Source organism: Podospora pseudopauciseta, assembly GCF_035222475.1.
Source record: "Podospora pseudopauciseta strain CBS 411.78 chromosome 5 map unlocalized CBS411.78m_5.2, whole genome shotgun sequence".
Classification (NCBI taxonomy): Eukaryota; Fungi; Ascomycota; class Sordariomycetes; order Sordariales; family Podosporaceae; genus Podospora; species Podospora pseudopauciseta.
In genome coordinates, this window is record NW_026946666.1 from 2,371,111 (window position 1) to 2,386,760 (window position 15,650).

The 15,650-nt window shown below is 53.2% G+C and overlaps 4 protein-coding genes across 4 annotated transcripts; all 4 read right to left on the reverse strand.

The window, feature by feature from the left end:
• Positions 1–1,069: 1,069 nt before the first annotated feature.
• Positions 1,070–2,020, reverse strand: QC763_506220 (uncharacterized protein; the record flags this gene model as incomplete). Its single annotated transcript, XM_062913211.1, has 1 exon — positions 1,070–2,020. The coding sequence occupies one exon, from the start codon at positions 2,018–2,020 to the stop codon at positions 1,070–1,072; it is 951 nt and encodes a 316-aa protein (XP_062764479.1).
• A 747-nt stretch (positions 2,021–2,767) lies between these two features.
• Positions 2,768–7,921, reverse strand: QC763_506230 (uncharacterized protein; the record flags this gene model as incomplete). Its single annotated transcript, XM_062913212.1, has 2 exons — positions 4,918–7,921; positions 2,768–4,866 (listed from the first exon to the last, which is right to left on the reverse strand). Exons 1-2 carry the CDS (start codon positions 7,490–7,492, stop codon positions 2,768–2,770), a joined length of 4,674 nt encoding a protein of 1,557 aa, XP_062764480.1. The 5' UTR covers positions 7,493–7,921.
• A 613-nt stretch (positions 7,922–8,534) lies between these two features.
• Positions 8,535–10,551, reverse strand: QC763_506240 (uncharacterized protein). Its single transcript, XM_062913213.1, has 2 exons — positions 10,218–10,551; positions 8,535–10,159 (listed from the first exon to the last, which is right to left on the reverse strand). Exons 1-2 carry the CDS (start codon positions 10,300–10,302, stop codon positions 8,733–8,735), a joined length of 1,512 nt encoding a protein of 503 aa, XP_062764481.1. The 5' UTR covers positions 10,303–10,551; the 3' UTR covers positions 8,535–8,732.
• Positions 10,552–12,398: 1,847 nt separating this feature from the next.
• Positions 12,399–14,125, reverse strand: QC763_506250 (uncharacterized protein). Its single transcript, XM_062913214.1, has 4 exons — positions 13,793–14,125; positions 13,643–13,691; positions 13,034–13,574; positions 12,399–12,968 (listed from the first exon to the last, which is right to left on the reverse strand). The coding sequence occupies exon 4, from the start codon at positions 12,966–12,968 to the stop codon at positions 12,528–12,530; it is 441 nt and encodes a 146-aa protein (XP_062764482.1). The 5' UTR covers positions 13,034–13,574; positions 13,643–13,691; positions 13,793–14,125; the 3' UTR covers positions 12,399–12,527.
• Positions 14,126–15,650: the final 1,525 nt, after the last annotated feature.

Consider the following 15,650-nt stretch of genomic DNA (forward strand, 5'->3'; position numbering starts at 1 on the left):
GGCATTTCATAAAGATACCCTGGCATCTTCTTTTTCGGAAAGGATTCACCGCATTTCCACCTGGGCGCAGTTTTCCCTTCTTAGTGGTCTTCTGTTTCTTTCCATTGTTTCACGGATGGATGGCGCACCTGTTTTTCTTTCTCCTCTTGGCAGGCACCCTTGGGTTGCGGACGATAGATGGATCCCCTCATACACGGTCTTGATGATACCGGATTTTCACGAGGTGGTGAAGGAGGACATCAGAAACGACTTTTTTTAAGGGCCCAAGGTCACACGGAGCGATGGAAGGCATTCTGGGCATTTTCACGGCATGAAGCGTACTCGGAATTACACATGCGGTATGCGACACGATAACGGGTTTTATGGAGTTTTTATGGGCTTTTTATGGGCTTTTATGGGTTCACGAATATCACGAGGAGGAAATGGTTATTATGAAGAAGGATTTCTCTGATAGTGTTTTTTATTGGCTGGCCCCTTGGGGTTATCGTCTTGTTATCCTTCGGATGATCTGATGGTAGCATTTGTTTCCCAACATGGATAGGAGAATTCTTCGGTTTTATTTTTATATTTCTTTCTTGTTCATTGTGTTATGGCACTATGGTTATGGCGCTTGGTCAATGGTCAGCATGAGGAAGATTCATGACAGCGAGGTGGTTTGTTTGCTTTTTGAAGCACAGCGTATTGTGTATATGGATTATGAGCATGGCACTGGCTTGACATGGCGTTGCGAGCATACACTTGGGATTGGAGGTGAACAATAGCGTCGTGCTTCGTCAGGGTGGTGCTTGAGTGGTGAAGTAGTAGATATGGGATATCAATATACATCATGGTTGGGGGATTTTTTGTTAGTCTTCATGGTCGTGATGGAGGTGATGGTGTGGTGAAGCTGTTCTTTGGGTCTGGCCCGTGAGCTGATATGTATGTGCCCTGTGATGTGGTATATACTTGCCATTCCTCCGCTGTCAATTCTTGACTTTCCAACATACATATCGTCCTGGGTATCTCCATCTCAACATACAGTAGCCTGAAACCCATCCCATCACGACAAGAACAACACCCCTTCTTCTAATCACCCAGCAAAGCCCTCCTGCAAAACCCCCACTCTTTTGTCCCTCCCCGTCAACCTAGCCATAGCCCCCTCATAAACGGCAAACTGCACGGCATTGACCACAAACGCCCTCAGACTGCAGACTCCTAGCCCCCGAAAGAAGGGTTTTATCCCTTCTCTCGCATAGATTTCCCTCCCCATCTGCCACGCCCCTTTGCCTTTTCCTCCACTCCCCAACAAACCTTGTTGTTCCCCCGCCGTGTCCCCAGTTTGCATCCTGGTCTTGACGACATCCAAAGGGAAAATACTCGCCCAGGTCAACACCCCCGCCACCCCACCGCAGAGGAGCGCCCTCCCTGTTGTTTCCTCTGTTCTGGTGCCGAAGACGGAGTTGTACCATCCGGAGGAGAGCTCGTACCCCCAGAAATAAAACCCGTACCCTATGCTATCTCTCAGAACGGTCACCCCCCCGGCTTGATAGAGACCTTTTACGCCATTCTGCCGTAGGATTTGGGTTGTTACATTCCAGGAGGAGGCCGAGGAGGTTTGCGAACGGACTTTGATGATCTCGGTTGGGCAAGACACCAAAAAGGTGGCGAGGCCGGATATGCAGCCTGCTAGGAAGGTGGTTGTGAGGTTTGATCCTTTTCCTCCTTGCTGGCCGGGGTTGGAGGGGGAAGGAAACAAAGAGTTGAGGTAGGACTCTGAGCGGTTATACGACACAAAAAGCAGGGCGTTCAAGGCGCCGTAGGTGAGGATGGGGGCTGCTGTGCCGAGGAGGAGGTTGCGGGGGGTGGTTATGATTCTTGGGTTGGTGGTGGTTGTGGTGGTGGAAGGGGAAGAGGAAGAGGAAGAGGAAGAGGAAGAGGAAGAGGAACTGGCTTGGAGTCGGACTTTGAGGACGTCGAGGGGGTTGCCAATTATGATGGAGGCTGCGCCCGAGAGGTAGCCGGCCCACAAGTCGGCTGACATTGTTGTTGGGGTAAAAAAAAGGAATATGCTTCTCCTTTGGTCGGGAGTTACCCTATTGTGAGAGTGAGTGTGTTGTCTGGTTTATGAGCTGGTATGGCTTATCGTCCTTGAGATGTGGTCGGTGATGGTGGTGGTGGTGGTGGTGATGGTGAGGGGGAGACTTGAGAGGCTTGGTAAACCTGATATCCCAATCTATGGATCCTGGCAAGTCACCTGAAGAACTGTAAACTGTAAAAAGCAGTAAATGTTATCTCCTTGAATAGACGCCTCAAACTGAGCCTCTGTTTATCCCGCCATGATGATGACCGCGGGGTTAGTTAGATTCGGGTTAGCGGGGCGCAATGGACCCTGCCAAGGCTCCCCTTCCCGCCTCTGCCGGCATGTGAAGATGACCACATGACGGTTTGTAAGATCACCACATGACAGCCTGATAAACCATAAATAATATTCCTCCTGAACTCAGCAATGCTCCCGACTCAAAATGGGTATAAAACCGCCTTCTCAACCGTACTCAACCACGGTTTAGTACCTTCGCAAGAAAATGATTACAAGTACACAGATCGTGATAAACTGAAACCCTTTAACCTTTCAACCTTTCCACCCGAAAAATAAATAAATGAAATCCGCTTATGCCATGGCCCAACCCACCAACAATGCTTGCTCGCATCAGAGTCAAAACAGAATATTCCGCTAACGTATACCCTCATCCCCACCTCTCCCTCTATTCTTTCCCCGTCTTCCCCAACATTACACAGCCACCTCAACCCCCTCCTCTTTCTTCTTCTCCTCCTCCCCATCCCCGTCCAAATCAACCTCCTCACCCCTCGCCGCCCGCTTCGCAATATCCCTCTCCTTGTAAATCTCCCCCCTCCTCACCGTCGCCATCTCCAAATTCTCGGCATACGTCCTAAACTTGACAATCTCATGCAGCAAATACTCGCTCTTCCTCTCCCAATTCGCCATGGCCCTCACCGCGTTCGTGCTCCTCGGGGTGAACGCAAGCAGCATCGGGCTCCTAAGCGCGTTGTGGCTCTGCAGTTCCGCCTCGATACTCTTGATGTACCCCTGCAGATACCCCAGCTGGTCCTTCTCGGACAGGTTGCTGGGGCGGGTGGACTGCTGCGGTGGTGTCCAGTCGGCAATGTGGATGCGATCACCGGGCAGCTTGGCCGAGTGACGCATAGGAAGGGAGCCGACCAGGCCGGCGTGGTTGCCGAGGACGCCCGAGGAGCCCGAGCCAGGGCGGTTGAGAGAGCCGCCAAAGTCAAAGGACGAAGAGCGGATGGAGCGGCCGGATTGCATGGAGGAGCGGGTGAGGGTGGGTACTATCCCTGTGCCGGTGTTGGCAGCGGCCGCGCTGCCGGAGCGGGAGTGGCCTCGGGCGCTGCTGCCGGATGTTGGGGGGCGGTTGGGGAGGTTGGTTGTGCTTTCGTTAATGGCGGCTACGAGCGCGTTGTTGATAACCGCGTCGCTCCAGCCGTACTCGATGTTGGAGATACCACCAATCAGTGGTACTGTGCTGAGTCGGGCGCTCCAGTAGTTGGCCGTGCTGACGAACTCGGCGCTGATCTCGGGTGTGCCGACGTGGAAGAAGTGAACGGCGCCGGTGGGCAGGTTCAGGATCCAGACGTGCCTGCGGGAATGGCTGTACCCCCCAGGAGGGAAAGCAGTGGCGAGAGTATGCCTGAGCGAGAAAGTACCCAGGTTGGTAGCATGGTCTTGCCAGTTGCCCCCACCCACCACGGCACCCTTGGGAAGAGTCCCGCCAGGACCCCGTCTGTTCTTCTGTCTCATCGACTTGTTCGGCGAAAAGGAGAAGAGGCTCAGCTGCCCCTTTTGGATGACCGCAAACACTTCGGTCCAATTGTGGTTCTTGGGCTTCTTATTGTTCCCATCCTTGAAGTGCTTGTGGCTCACAATTCCTTCCTTGATCCATGGAGGACCGGCAAGCTCAAGAGACTCATCATCCAACAACTCATCAGGATGAACCTCCCCGTCGTCGTCGGCATTGTCCTCCCGGATAATCGCCTGGCTCAGAGCGCTGGCAAATCCAATCGACTGCTGGTAGTCGCCACGGGGATACGCCGAGCCGAACGAGTCCATCGACATGGAGGTGTGGGTCCTACCCAGCGACACCTTACTCCAAGTCGCTGAGGAATCGGTAGGGCTCCAGACAGACGTTCCATCGTCAAAGCTAGTCCTACTTGACGAGAAGCCGTTGCCAAAGCCTCGTGGTCTTGATCTGCTCTTGGAGTTCCACCTCGAGTTGGGCTTCATTGTGTCCTGAATGCGGCCCCGGGTGGAAGCAACACCCTCTGATGGCGCTTTGCTAAGCACACTGGGTGACCGCTTGAGCATGCTCATGACGGACAAGCTGTTTGGGGTCTGGACGATGGGGCTCGAGGCATCGGCGCCGAACAACGGCAAACGGTCATCGCGGATCGAAGAATATGTCTCCTTCAAGACAATTTCCACTTGTTGCTCCCATGCCTTCAGCGGCCCGTCAAATGGCGCCTTGACAAGAGGGCCACATCCGTCAGCCGAATCCGCAAACGTCCCAAGCGCCGAACCGGGACGTGGTGGTGGCTTGAACGAAGCCCGGAAGCTGCTATATCTCGGGTTTTGGTCCTCCGACGTGCGACCTTCCGCCTCCCACTGGGGCCCCTTGCCCGGGAGGATGCTCGCACGCTTGTTGAACGCCTCAGGCGCCGACTCTTGAAGGGCCTGTCTGATGGTGGTCATGGTGTTCTTGACGAACTGGGGCTTGCTCATTCTGTGCTCAATATCGGCAATATGAAGATCCGTGTTGAGAAGAATGATTGAGTAGCAAATAGTGTGAATAACATCTGTGATAGGGTCAGCGAGACCCTTGGGAGAAACAGAGACACAAAATTTACCTGGTATTTTGAAACCATGATTTGGGTTGCAGTCGCACCACCTCTTGGTAAAGGCTACCAAGATCCTGTCCACTTGCTGTGTTTCAGCCCTCAGCAGCAGGCGGTTGCACACCAAGCGCAAGCCGCTCACAATGCTCTGGTTCTCAAAGTCGAAGAGATCCATGTAAGCACGTAGCACTCTCTGGCGAACAGGGCCTTCTTCACCCATGTAAGCCGCCGCCCGGTCCTTTTGGATGAACTCCTCACTGCCATCATAAATCTTCTGTGCCTTTTGACGGTCATCTTCCGTCGGATCTCCCACCACAAACTCGTTTGGTTCATCAATGGACTTGGCTGAGTGAGGAATGGATTCACCCTTGGGACTCGGCTCGGCGCTTTCGATCTTGAAGCTGGGCACACTTGGCTTTTCAAGTGGCAGGCCGAGCGTGTTGGAACTGTCACGGTGAGTGGGCGGGTTGTCGGTATTGTGTCGGATCGAAAGTCTCAAGTCTTTCCTGGCCATGTTAAGGTTTGGAACGCTCTTGGACTTGGATACCGTTGGTGACGGTGACCGGTTCCTGTCATCTTCCGCCCCAGGCTTGAGGGTCCTGGTTTCAGACTGAGGAGCCTTGCGATGCCGTACCGGGCTGTCCTCGTCATCACTGTCTTCGCGTAGAAAAGACTTGGGCGGCGAGGCCAGAGGCGTAGCAGGGGGCCGGTTTGGTGTGGTGGCAGTGTTGTTGGGATCACTGGGTTCGGGGTCGACTTTGCGTATAACAGCTTTTGGACTCGGGTCATAGTCCGGTGAAAAGCCGCGGTTCCTACCGCGGTTCTCCTCTTCCAGTGGCGCGGGAGTCTTGGCCTGAACAGGAGATTCTGGGGCCTCAATCGAAGGCATTGGCTCGTCCACAGGGGTCTGGGCAGCGGTCGACGTGGGGCTGCCAGCAAGGAACGGGTCCATGGCCCGCCGTAAGCTGGTGATTGGGCTGGGCTCTGCCTTTCCTATCCCTGGGAACACCTGTAGCTGATCCATAGGGAGCTTGACCGCCGGGACATTGTGGGCCACCGGTGCCACTGGTACGATGGGGACCGGTGGTGGCTCAGCATCTGTGATAGACTGTTTCCGTCGCCGAAAGAACGACGACGTCTTTTTCTGTAGCGTATGTGTGGTGGAATGATGTGATTCGCGTGACGGTGGTGCGGATGATTTCGGCTGCAGTCCGAGCGAGGAGGCGGCCGGTGTTACTGGTGGCGTAGAGATGCTCGGTGTCAATGCTGTCTTGGTAGATCCAAACATCCTCCTGAAGAAGCCTTGCTTTTCTTTTGGCTGCATGGTGGCCTGTGGCGGGACAAGACCCGCCTCTTTTGATTTTTCGTAACCAATGTGTGGAGCAGGAGCTGAGTCGATGTCCAAAGCAGGGACAGGCGGTGCATCGCGCACCGTGGTGTACATTGGGTCTGGCTTTCTGGTGATGGTGGCGCTCTTGGACGAGCGGATGCTTCGTCGACGTTCGACACTCGACCCTCTGGATTGGGCCTTCGGCTCGGTACTCTTGGGTTCGGGCGGCGGCATGACGGGCAACGACGGCACTGTGGTTAGTCTACGCGGGCCGGCTGGGACCGTTGGCATCGGCGCGGCGTCGTACTCATCGTTGTTCTTGTTGAAAAAAGTGTTGGAAAACTCAATGTGCCAGGGGCCTGGTGCTGGCCGTGGTGCTGCTGCTTCTGCCGCCCCATCAAAGCTCGATGATCTCCCAAACCCCCTGGCCCATCGCTGGCTGCCCAGAACCTGTGCGTAACCCTGATCGATGCTGTTTGCGCTGCTGCTCTTGCTCCCCTTGCCGCCTCTGGAATGGATTGCCCCCGGTGTCCCCGTCTCGCGCATGCTGTTGATCCGGCCGAGGTTGGACTGGAAGCCCGAGCTGCTGTTGCTGCGGCGGCCGCGCGATGACATCCTGCTGGCGTCGTCTGCCCCTTCGAGGTCAGAGCTGTACGAGTAGCCGTGGCCGGTGCGGCCGGTCCTCGAGTTGAAGGTCATTGTTCGGCTGTTGTCGTCTCCAAACGAGGAAAAGAGGGGATCGTCATACCCTGGCCTCGACCCGCCAAATGACGTGGTACCACCAACACCTCCTCCAATCTGGCCCATGGACATTTGGTCGAGCGACAGGAGCATGTTGGCCACGAGCGAGTCCCGTGTTACCTGGCGGGCCGGCAGCGAGAGGTCGTGGGAGTCGCGGGGGTCGGGCTGCTTCTTGGAGCGAGACGATGATGGCAGTTCGGGCTGGTGATGTTGCTGGTCCTGGTTCGGCAGTGTCATTTCGTAGGGGATGTCGACGGGCGTGAGACTCTCAAGAAAGGTCTCAATGTCGGCCGTGTCTCTACCCGTGCCTTTGAGCAACCTAAGCGCCCGGCCCCCAGCAGATGAGGCGCTCTCGTCTTGAGAAGGTGTGGGTGTTTCGCGGGCAGGCGGTGTCTGTGGGGGGTCTCGCTGTCTTTTGATTCTCGGGGGGGACGGCGACGTGTCGATAGTCAGTTCGGGCTTGCGTCTGCCGCCTTCTCGGCGAGCCGTGTCGGTTGGATCGTAATCTTGGTACATGTTGTACGGAGTACCTGTCGAGGAGAAACAGGCGGGTGACACAAAGACGCCCCTTTCACGCCATCCACGGCCAAGCCAATCAACAAGCACTCGACAAGCAGCGCGCACAAATTAGAGATGTTCAGAAGCGCGTAAAGAGTGTGCGTCTGTGTGTCCCGTTTAGGGGAACTGTGCCGTGTGTGCCTCTCGGGCTGCTCTTGAGATTGTAATTGTTTTGCTTTGCCAGGATTAAATTAGGTAGCGGCCATTCGGCAGACGGACGGCCGTGTAAATCAGTGGAGAGATTGCGACCTCGTCTCTTGTTTCTTTCATTCTTCGGCTGCTTCCGTTGCACCGTCATCCTTTGAACAGCGACAAGGACAGCGACAGCGGCATCCCGAGAATGTCCTCGACTGATGAATTGTTTCAGAAAGAGCTCGTCCAACCACAATCCAAAGCGCGTCTTTCTCCTGCGTCGCGCTGCATCCAGTCCATGCAACCTGACAACGTTGGAGCCCCAAGCTTCCTACTTCTCCTTCTGCGCTAGCCCCGCGGCCATAGCGTTGTCAAGTGCCCCTTTTTTTTTTTTCCTGCAGTGTCTCCCTCAACTCCAATCCCGTTTCACCGATTGACAACTCCGTCATGCAAGTATCTTTTTCAAGAATAAACAACATGCACATGAACGACATGCACGCTGCAGGGAAAAAAAACAAACAAATAAAATAGATATATTCCTATGGCCAGCCCGCCATGCGCGTCTGGGGCACGAGTGCGACTTCCAGGGTACCCCACACCGCCTAGTAACATCTCCACATGATATCGTGGCAGGCTTGACACGATCCGAAGGCCCACCGGCCTGCCGCGGCCTGCCGGGGGAGAGAAATAAACCGCGCACTCCCTTGTTTTACAATCCGAGCCACGTGGAGGCCGTCGAACCACCACCTCCGATAAACAGCGGCCCCACTTGGCTCGGCAAGCCCGGTGGCCCCACTCTGCCTCACCGGCTCCGTGTCTCGGCTCCGGTGGCCTTCTCTTTTACAGCAGGTGGAGGAGTCGAAATAAGGAGGACTGTATTGTATTGATGACTCCCATGAGCACTGGAATCTACGGATATCTCAGCTCTCTCAACACCAAGCCGTCGTCACATCCTCCGATTCCCCCGCACTGACTGAGCAGAACTGCCATCACCCGTTTCATCCTGCAACCCCCCTACCAGTGCAAGGATGGTGTGGCCCGAAGTCGCCACCGTTCACCACCACCATCAGATATCTCCCCTGTACCACTTTGTCCACCCCCGAAACTGGATACGGCAGAGCCCGTTCCGCATCTGCTCCGTCCTCATCGGCTTCACTCTCAGGTTGGCAACCTTGTCCATACAGCTCAACGGATCCTCCAGAAAATCCATCGCAACCTTGAACGCCCCGGGTCGATTGGAAGACGGGTCAAACGTCAAGGCTTTGTTGACGAGCTGGTCGTCTCGGTTGTAACCAGTGCCTTGGTGCATGCCGATGACATGTCCTCCCTGATCCATCACTGGACTTCCGCTGCTACATGGAGCAACCGCCACGTTGTGATCCATCAACCGCTGGTTCTCCTCCATGTCACAAACAACCTGCGTAGTCCCCTCCCGGACTTCGTCATTCTCGTGACCCGACCGGTCAGGAAGAAGCCCCCGCACAGTAACAGTAATCTTCTCCCCTCGATAAGGCGGCGGGTTCCTATGCTTGAGAGGTCCCTCGCCGTCCACCTCACGATCAAGCCTGATAACCCCCATATCGAACGACTTGTCCCCCACCATGAAGAAAGCCCAGTGAACACCGCAGTGCGTGCCCCTGTACCTCTCCCAGCCGGGTACATCAATCTCCACCGCCTGAGCAAAACCCTCCTTGTGGTTATACACCGCCGCTCCTACCGTTATGACAGTCTTTTGATCAACCAACCACCCCGTGAAGCGATGGTATCTCCTCTCCCCCTTCTTGTCGGGAAACAAAGTGTGAACCCGCACAATTTCATCATTCCTCCTCCCCTCGCTCATCCCAGCGGCAACCTCCCTTTTTAACCTCCTCCCTTTTTCTTCTGCTGCACACCGTCCCAATGATGGCTCAGTATCAGTGAGCCCCCAGCAGAGAACATCAGGCGCGAAACCAACCTCGCCTCTTGCGATTTCGATCGTCCCTTCACCGACAGTGAGTAACTCCTCGATGATGGCTTGTAGAATGTCAATCTCCTTCCAGAGCTTGAGATATCTCGCTTTGAAGTCGCCCTCTTGAAGGTCGTTCATGAACTCGATCATGACTCGCAGTTTTTCACCCTGGGCGTTGAACACCTCTACTGGTTGGGCGCGGAGCGAGTTTTTTACTGCGTCGGGGAAGCTGTTGCAAGGGGGGGGAGGGGACCAGATGATTTCGTGGGTGGTGGTGGTGGAGCCATTGATGAAGGAGATGGAGGTTGTGATGAGGGTGGACAGCTGGTCGAAGCGCTTTTCGATTTGGATGACCTGGAGTTCGAGTTCGGCTGTGTGGTGGGGGTGGGATTTGGTGCAGAGGGTGGTGAGGGAGGGGATGTTGTCTTCGCTTTCGGAGGGGATGGGGAAGGAGGCGAGGAGGTAGGAGAGGAGGAGGGTGTATCGACGGAAAAGGGCCGATGTGGCACGGTGGGTTGGGGTCGTGGTGAGGATTTGGCGGAAGTCTTTAACTTGAAGGTTAGCGAAGGGGTGAGGAACGGAGGTGAAGGGAACGAGACAGACCATATTCAGTGTTGGGTGGTGTGCTGGGTGGGAGTTGAAGGGACACGCCCTCGAGAATTGGGGCGAGTTCGGCGATTTGGGTCATTTTGCTGCCGGAGGTTGTTTTTCGACTCAGGATGTCAGCTCAAAGGGATTGATGGTCTCTTTGAAGCGAGGTTCATGGCAGTCTAAATATCTTCAAGACTGCTGCCTTGGAGCTCAAGGCCACCTGCACTGCCTGGAGAGCCAAGACATCACCAGTCAGCATGCGTGCATACAATGCAGCATAGCCACCAGCCAACCATCTCTAGACTGTCGGTGTACCAACACTGGCATCATTAGGCATGGGAAAGCCGGCGTTCTCGAATCTCTCTGGAGATAAATATCGCAAAATTGCGCAAGGATGTTCATGATAGGCATTTTGAGAATCCGGGCACTGGAGATATCATTCGCATTTCCAATCTAGATCCTTCTCGCATTTAACCCTTCGCTTTTCCGAGTGCCTCGTGGCTGTGTGACTATTGGGAAACACGTGCTTGTCTCTCCAGAGACACAGAGATTATCGCCAGTTCACAATCAAACGAAAATGCCTCTCGCTGCTCTAGATAGCCGAGGAGGCATAGGAGCGGCTCCTTCTCGCCAAAGGGACTATCAAAACTTGTTATTCTATCGATGTAAAAGTTAACCCCAAGTGTTGATGGGGGAAACCACCCCTACTACGGTACCTGTGGAGAAAAACCAGCTTGTAGGCCAAAAGAGAGACAACTGTGCCTTCAGTGCCTGCATCTTTGTGTCTCTTTATGAGTAGCAAAACGAGCCGTGCTTTGGACTTCAAGTCGAACCCGCAGCATGGTATGGGGTGATATCAGTATTAGAGTTTGTAGGCCCAATGATGATGGTTTCTCATCACCGGGAGGCTTGATGGGAGGTGCGCAAGGATGACCAAGTCCGCGTATCTCATCGGAAGGACCAAAAAGCTTTCGCAGTATAAGAATCCCATCTGGAGATGAGATAAATCCATTCATGCCGGTACTCACCTAGTCTAGGTACCTACTATAGCCATACGTAGGTACCTAGTTAATCCTCTTGACACAGATGAAAATACTAATTGTGAAACCTTTCCAAACAAGGGTGACATGTTTCCTAGATGTGACTAATACTCCTAATACTTGAAGAGGTCATGATAGCAAAACCGAAACACCGTCTGAATGATCTTGTGAGATATTTGGTCACCAGTCAGTACCATGTTGCCATGGTGAAGAGAACATGACTATCTTCTGGTTTTGACCAGCTGCCAAAGGCTTGAGCCTCTACGTAAGTTTAAGGGCTGTAAGACCTCGTTCCTCTACATGGAAAATGCAACTCACCTTGTCCATTACACCTACTACCAGTCTTTGCAGGCCGCTAGTTTACTGTCACCACTAGGTATTCACAACACGAGCACTCCAGCTTCCAAAATCATATGAACATCAAGATAAGCTTCCCTGCTCGCCTATCTATCATCCTCAAAAGATTGACAGCTCAACTCTGCTGATCATGAAATCCCCAAAGACGTGGCCCAGGGCTCGAGAACGGTTAGACCCACAAAGACGAACCACGAATCCAAGACCAACAACGTCGACATACTACTTCAGACCTCCTACCAGTCGGCACGTCGAAGTAGAGGTACGACGCATGAACTCACCAGCACCGGCCAACCCCGACGCCCCCTGCAACTGCGATATAGGAAGGGCGATAGACGATCCCAAAGCGGTATACACCCGGGCTTTTCAGGACTATCAGGACCTAACTGAGACCCGCAAGGTGTATGGGAAGGGCACTATGATGCAGTCCATGAAGTCAGGAGACATGGATCTGGTGAATATCATGCTCACGATTCAGGGGTATTTCGATCTTACCTGTGGATTGTTGATAGAGTGGATCAGGGGAGTACTGGGAGATCCACGCAAACTTGATCTGTCAGACAAGGAGGATCTCTGCAAGCGAGAGGAAGATCTGAAGAAGGACAAAGAAAAATACGGAAAAGTACTTGGGCGCGGAAGTTCTTGAACCACGATAACAGAAGGGAGCCAGGAAGGTGATTTGGGATACGCAGGTTCGAGTTGATACTGGCATGTAGGTAGGATAGCGAGAGAATAAACTGGGCAGGCCTATTTTTCATGACAACCTCAAACAAAGGCGCAGCGGGTCAGAGAAGCATGTATGAAAGCACAAGCCATTCGTCATTCAATAACAAAGCTACACCTCAAGACCTCACTATCACCCTCGACCTGGCCTTGACTTTCACCCCCTGCCAAGTTGGCACCCAGGACCATCCACCACATGTCCACCCTAACCAATAACAACATTAACCTTGAGGTTATTCCCGCTCGTCACCGTGTAATTAAACGAATACTTCCTCCCATCCCTCGTGACCTCATACGAAGACAGCGTCTTCCACCTCGCATCAACACGCTCCTTCTTCTGAGTGCCGCCCCACTCAGTCTCGTAGTACTCCGGCGTGATGACAACACCAGTCTGGCTGGCAGGGTCCAGCTTGGTGACGATGTCGCCCCACGGCTTGTAGTTGTGCACGCCAAGGGTGACGATGAAGTTCTCGCCCGTGTCGGCCACGAAGCGGAGCGAGCCTGAGGTGCCGCTGGCGCCGATGGTGAGGACTTGGGCGCCTTTGACCTCGTCCCAGGTGCCGTTGCGGAAGACGGTGCTTTCGGCGAGGTGGAAGAAGGCGTTGGTTTTGGTCTGGTAGACCTGGACTGTGATGGTGTAGGACATCCTGGTGAAAGTTGGTCAGTCAGGGGAAGTATGGTAAGAGCCGGGGGAAAAGGGAAAGAACTGACCTTGCTGGTTGAAAGTCGTGTTTCAAGGCTAGGAAATGTGCTGAGTCCGAATGGCTGTGACCTCGAGTTGTCTGATGATTCTCAACTTCATGTTTTCCGAGCCGACAACGACGTCCTTATAAACCAGGGAGATGGCCTGTGCTTCGATCTCCCCAGGTTCTGAATTTCATGATCTATTCCAGTTCAACCCAATAGATCCCCTCCCTCAAGGCTCACTCTCCATTGACTCAAATCTTGCAGATACACCGCGCCTGGGCCTGTGCGTCTTGGGGACGTGGCTGGCTGTTCTCTCATCGCGACTTGCCGTGTAACAGCATCGAGGTATGGCTATTTCTGAGGTCTTAGACGGACGGTGGTACGACGGTCAATATGTACGATTTGGCCAGTCAAAAGCCGGCCCTGAGTATGACGGAATTTCTCATGATTCGAGCGTGCGTAAAAGGCGGCCGAAAAAACAGACCAGTTTCAGGGAAGCTAGGTCTTTTCCCAGGTTGGTTCATCGGTTAGCCGCAAAGTGCAGAATGCAACTACGGAGAAGGCTCTGTTGTGGTTTGTTAATCTAGGCAGTCTTTAGTCTCTTGGTATTGATTACCTGCCGTGGGCATCTACCTTGCTTGAGCTATACTTCTGTTTTCCATGACGGTTCTCTGGTAGAAAACTGGGGTTGAATGATACATGTATGAGAGGAGCCCAAACCGGACGCATGCAGTCGAGCCAAGAGGCGCGCCGCATGTTCTGAGCTATCATCTGTCTTCCTACCTAACTCCGAACATGCACTTCTGGGCTGTTGTGCCAACAAGACAGTATCGTTTGGTGGCGTCGAGTTTGAAGCTGAACCGTCCTAGAAGAGAAGATAATCTGAGTAGAAACGCAATGTCGATCAAACAAATGCAGTGTAGTGGGTCGACATGTTGTGATTTGTCGACAGAGCGGGGAAGTATTGAAAAGGCTTGAACGGCAGGGTTGGAATAGGGCTTGGGAAATACGGGCCGGTCATGAAAATGCTGGCCAGATTGGTATTGTTACATTACAAAAGATTAGTGATAGGTATTTGTAGACTTGACCTGTTGAAGCGGAAGTTAATACGACACGAGTGGAATCAGGTGATTTATGGCTGAGGTTCATACGTCTCGGAGGTTGAAGAGGTTCAGTTCAACCATATTTAACATAATGTGGCCTAAAGTTCGTGATAGCTATGTCTTAACATTACGATGTAAGACGGCCCGATCCCTTGTGCGGCCTCAGTCGATCCGATAATTTTATCCTTTTACCTGATACTTACCAGGTATCGAACCACCTGCATCCTGCTGTGTCCCTATGCCAATACATTGCATGGTGTATATGCTTTAATGATACCCGGTATGCTTGTGGGGTTTTGGAGACGAGTTACGAAAGTCGCAAAAGCACTGAAATATTAACTTGCAAGGCGGGAGAGCTCATTGAATTTGTTGTCCTTTAAACATAGAAGAGCCGTGATCTCTGAGGAGTTAGGTACACCTTGCCTTACTTAACACCTGACTCTGGTTGATGGCGAGGTTTTCTGAACAACGGCTAAGCACCCCTTCTTTGTCATTACGCTCACCTAGGTACCAACAAACAGCCCTCGTAGGTCAACCTTGAACTTGATCATCATTAAGCCACAGTTTATCACCACCTCAGAGATCACGGCTCCTCCATGTTTAAAGGACAACAAATTCAATGAGCTCTCCCGCCTTGCAAGTTAATATTTCAGTGCTTTTGCCGCATGCTGTTGCTCGAACCCATCCTTCCGCAGCCTCCGGCTGGCTGACTGGCAACCACTTCGATTTGTCGTGGCGGTCTTGGCTGCAACTATTTCTATTATGCTTTCAAAACGGCAAAAAGATGCCGCTTGGGCATGTTGCTTGTTCTCTCAATCAGACAGAGTCCATCAGATGTCCTTGAAAGCCCGAGTTCGCGATGCCGATAAACCCGAATAGCTTCGCTGGGAGAAGCATGACGTGGCTCAAACCCCCCAGGATAAAAGATGGTCGGTCGATGAACATACAGGCTCTTTCCGACCAGCTCGAGTTTGTTCGCTCGAATATTCAACAGTACGCCGCCACTGGGCTCGAAACGTTCCCGAATCCAGACTCCAAACGAGAACGCCATCAACTCGAGCGAATGCCAATGAATAATGAACTCTAGAACCGCGTTACAACAACATTCATCCACCTAGTTGCCGTCCAAGAAGCGGCCATCGGGTCAGGGCCCACAGTGGAGCGGGCACAGAAGACAGGGAGGAGGGTTGTTTGCCAACCCATGATCAACCTTCGACAGTACTTCGACGAACCTTGTGTGAGACTAGCGAGGATAGTCAAAATGAAGCTTTGCCAAGTGAAAGAACGGGTGAAGGCCGCTGATAATCTGTTGTGGAAGGAGGAGAAAGGACGTGGGACATGGGCAAGCAGGTTTGAGTCTGAGAAGGCAAAAGTGGAGAGGCAGATGAAGGTGCAAGCGGTAAAGTCCGAGCTGCCGACTGACCTGAAGCATCTAGCATTTCTCCAGAAAACGTACAAGTCCCTCGATGAAATCGATCTCGAGAACAAAGTCGCCATTGCGTATTTGCAGGGGTGAACGAAGCCTTCGGGCCACGATC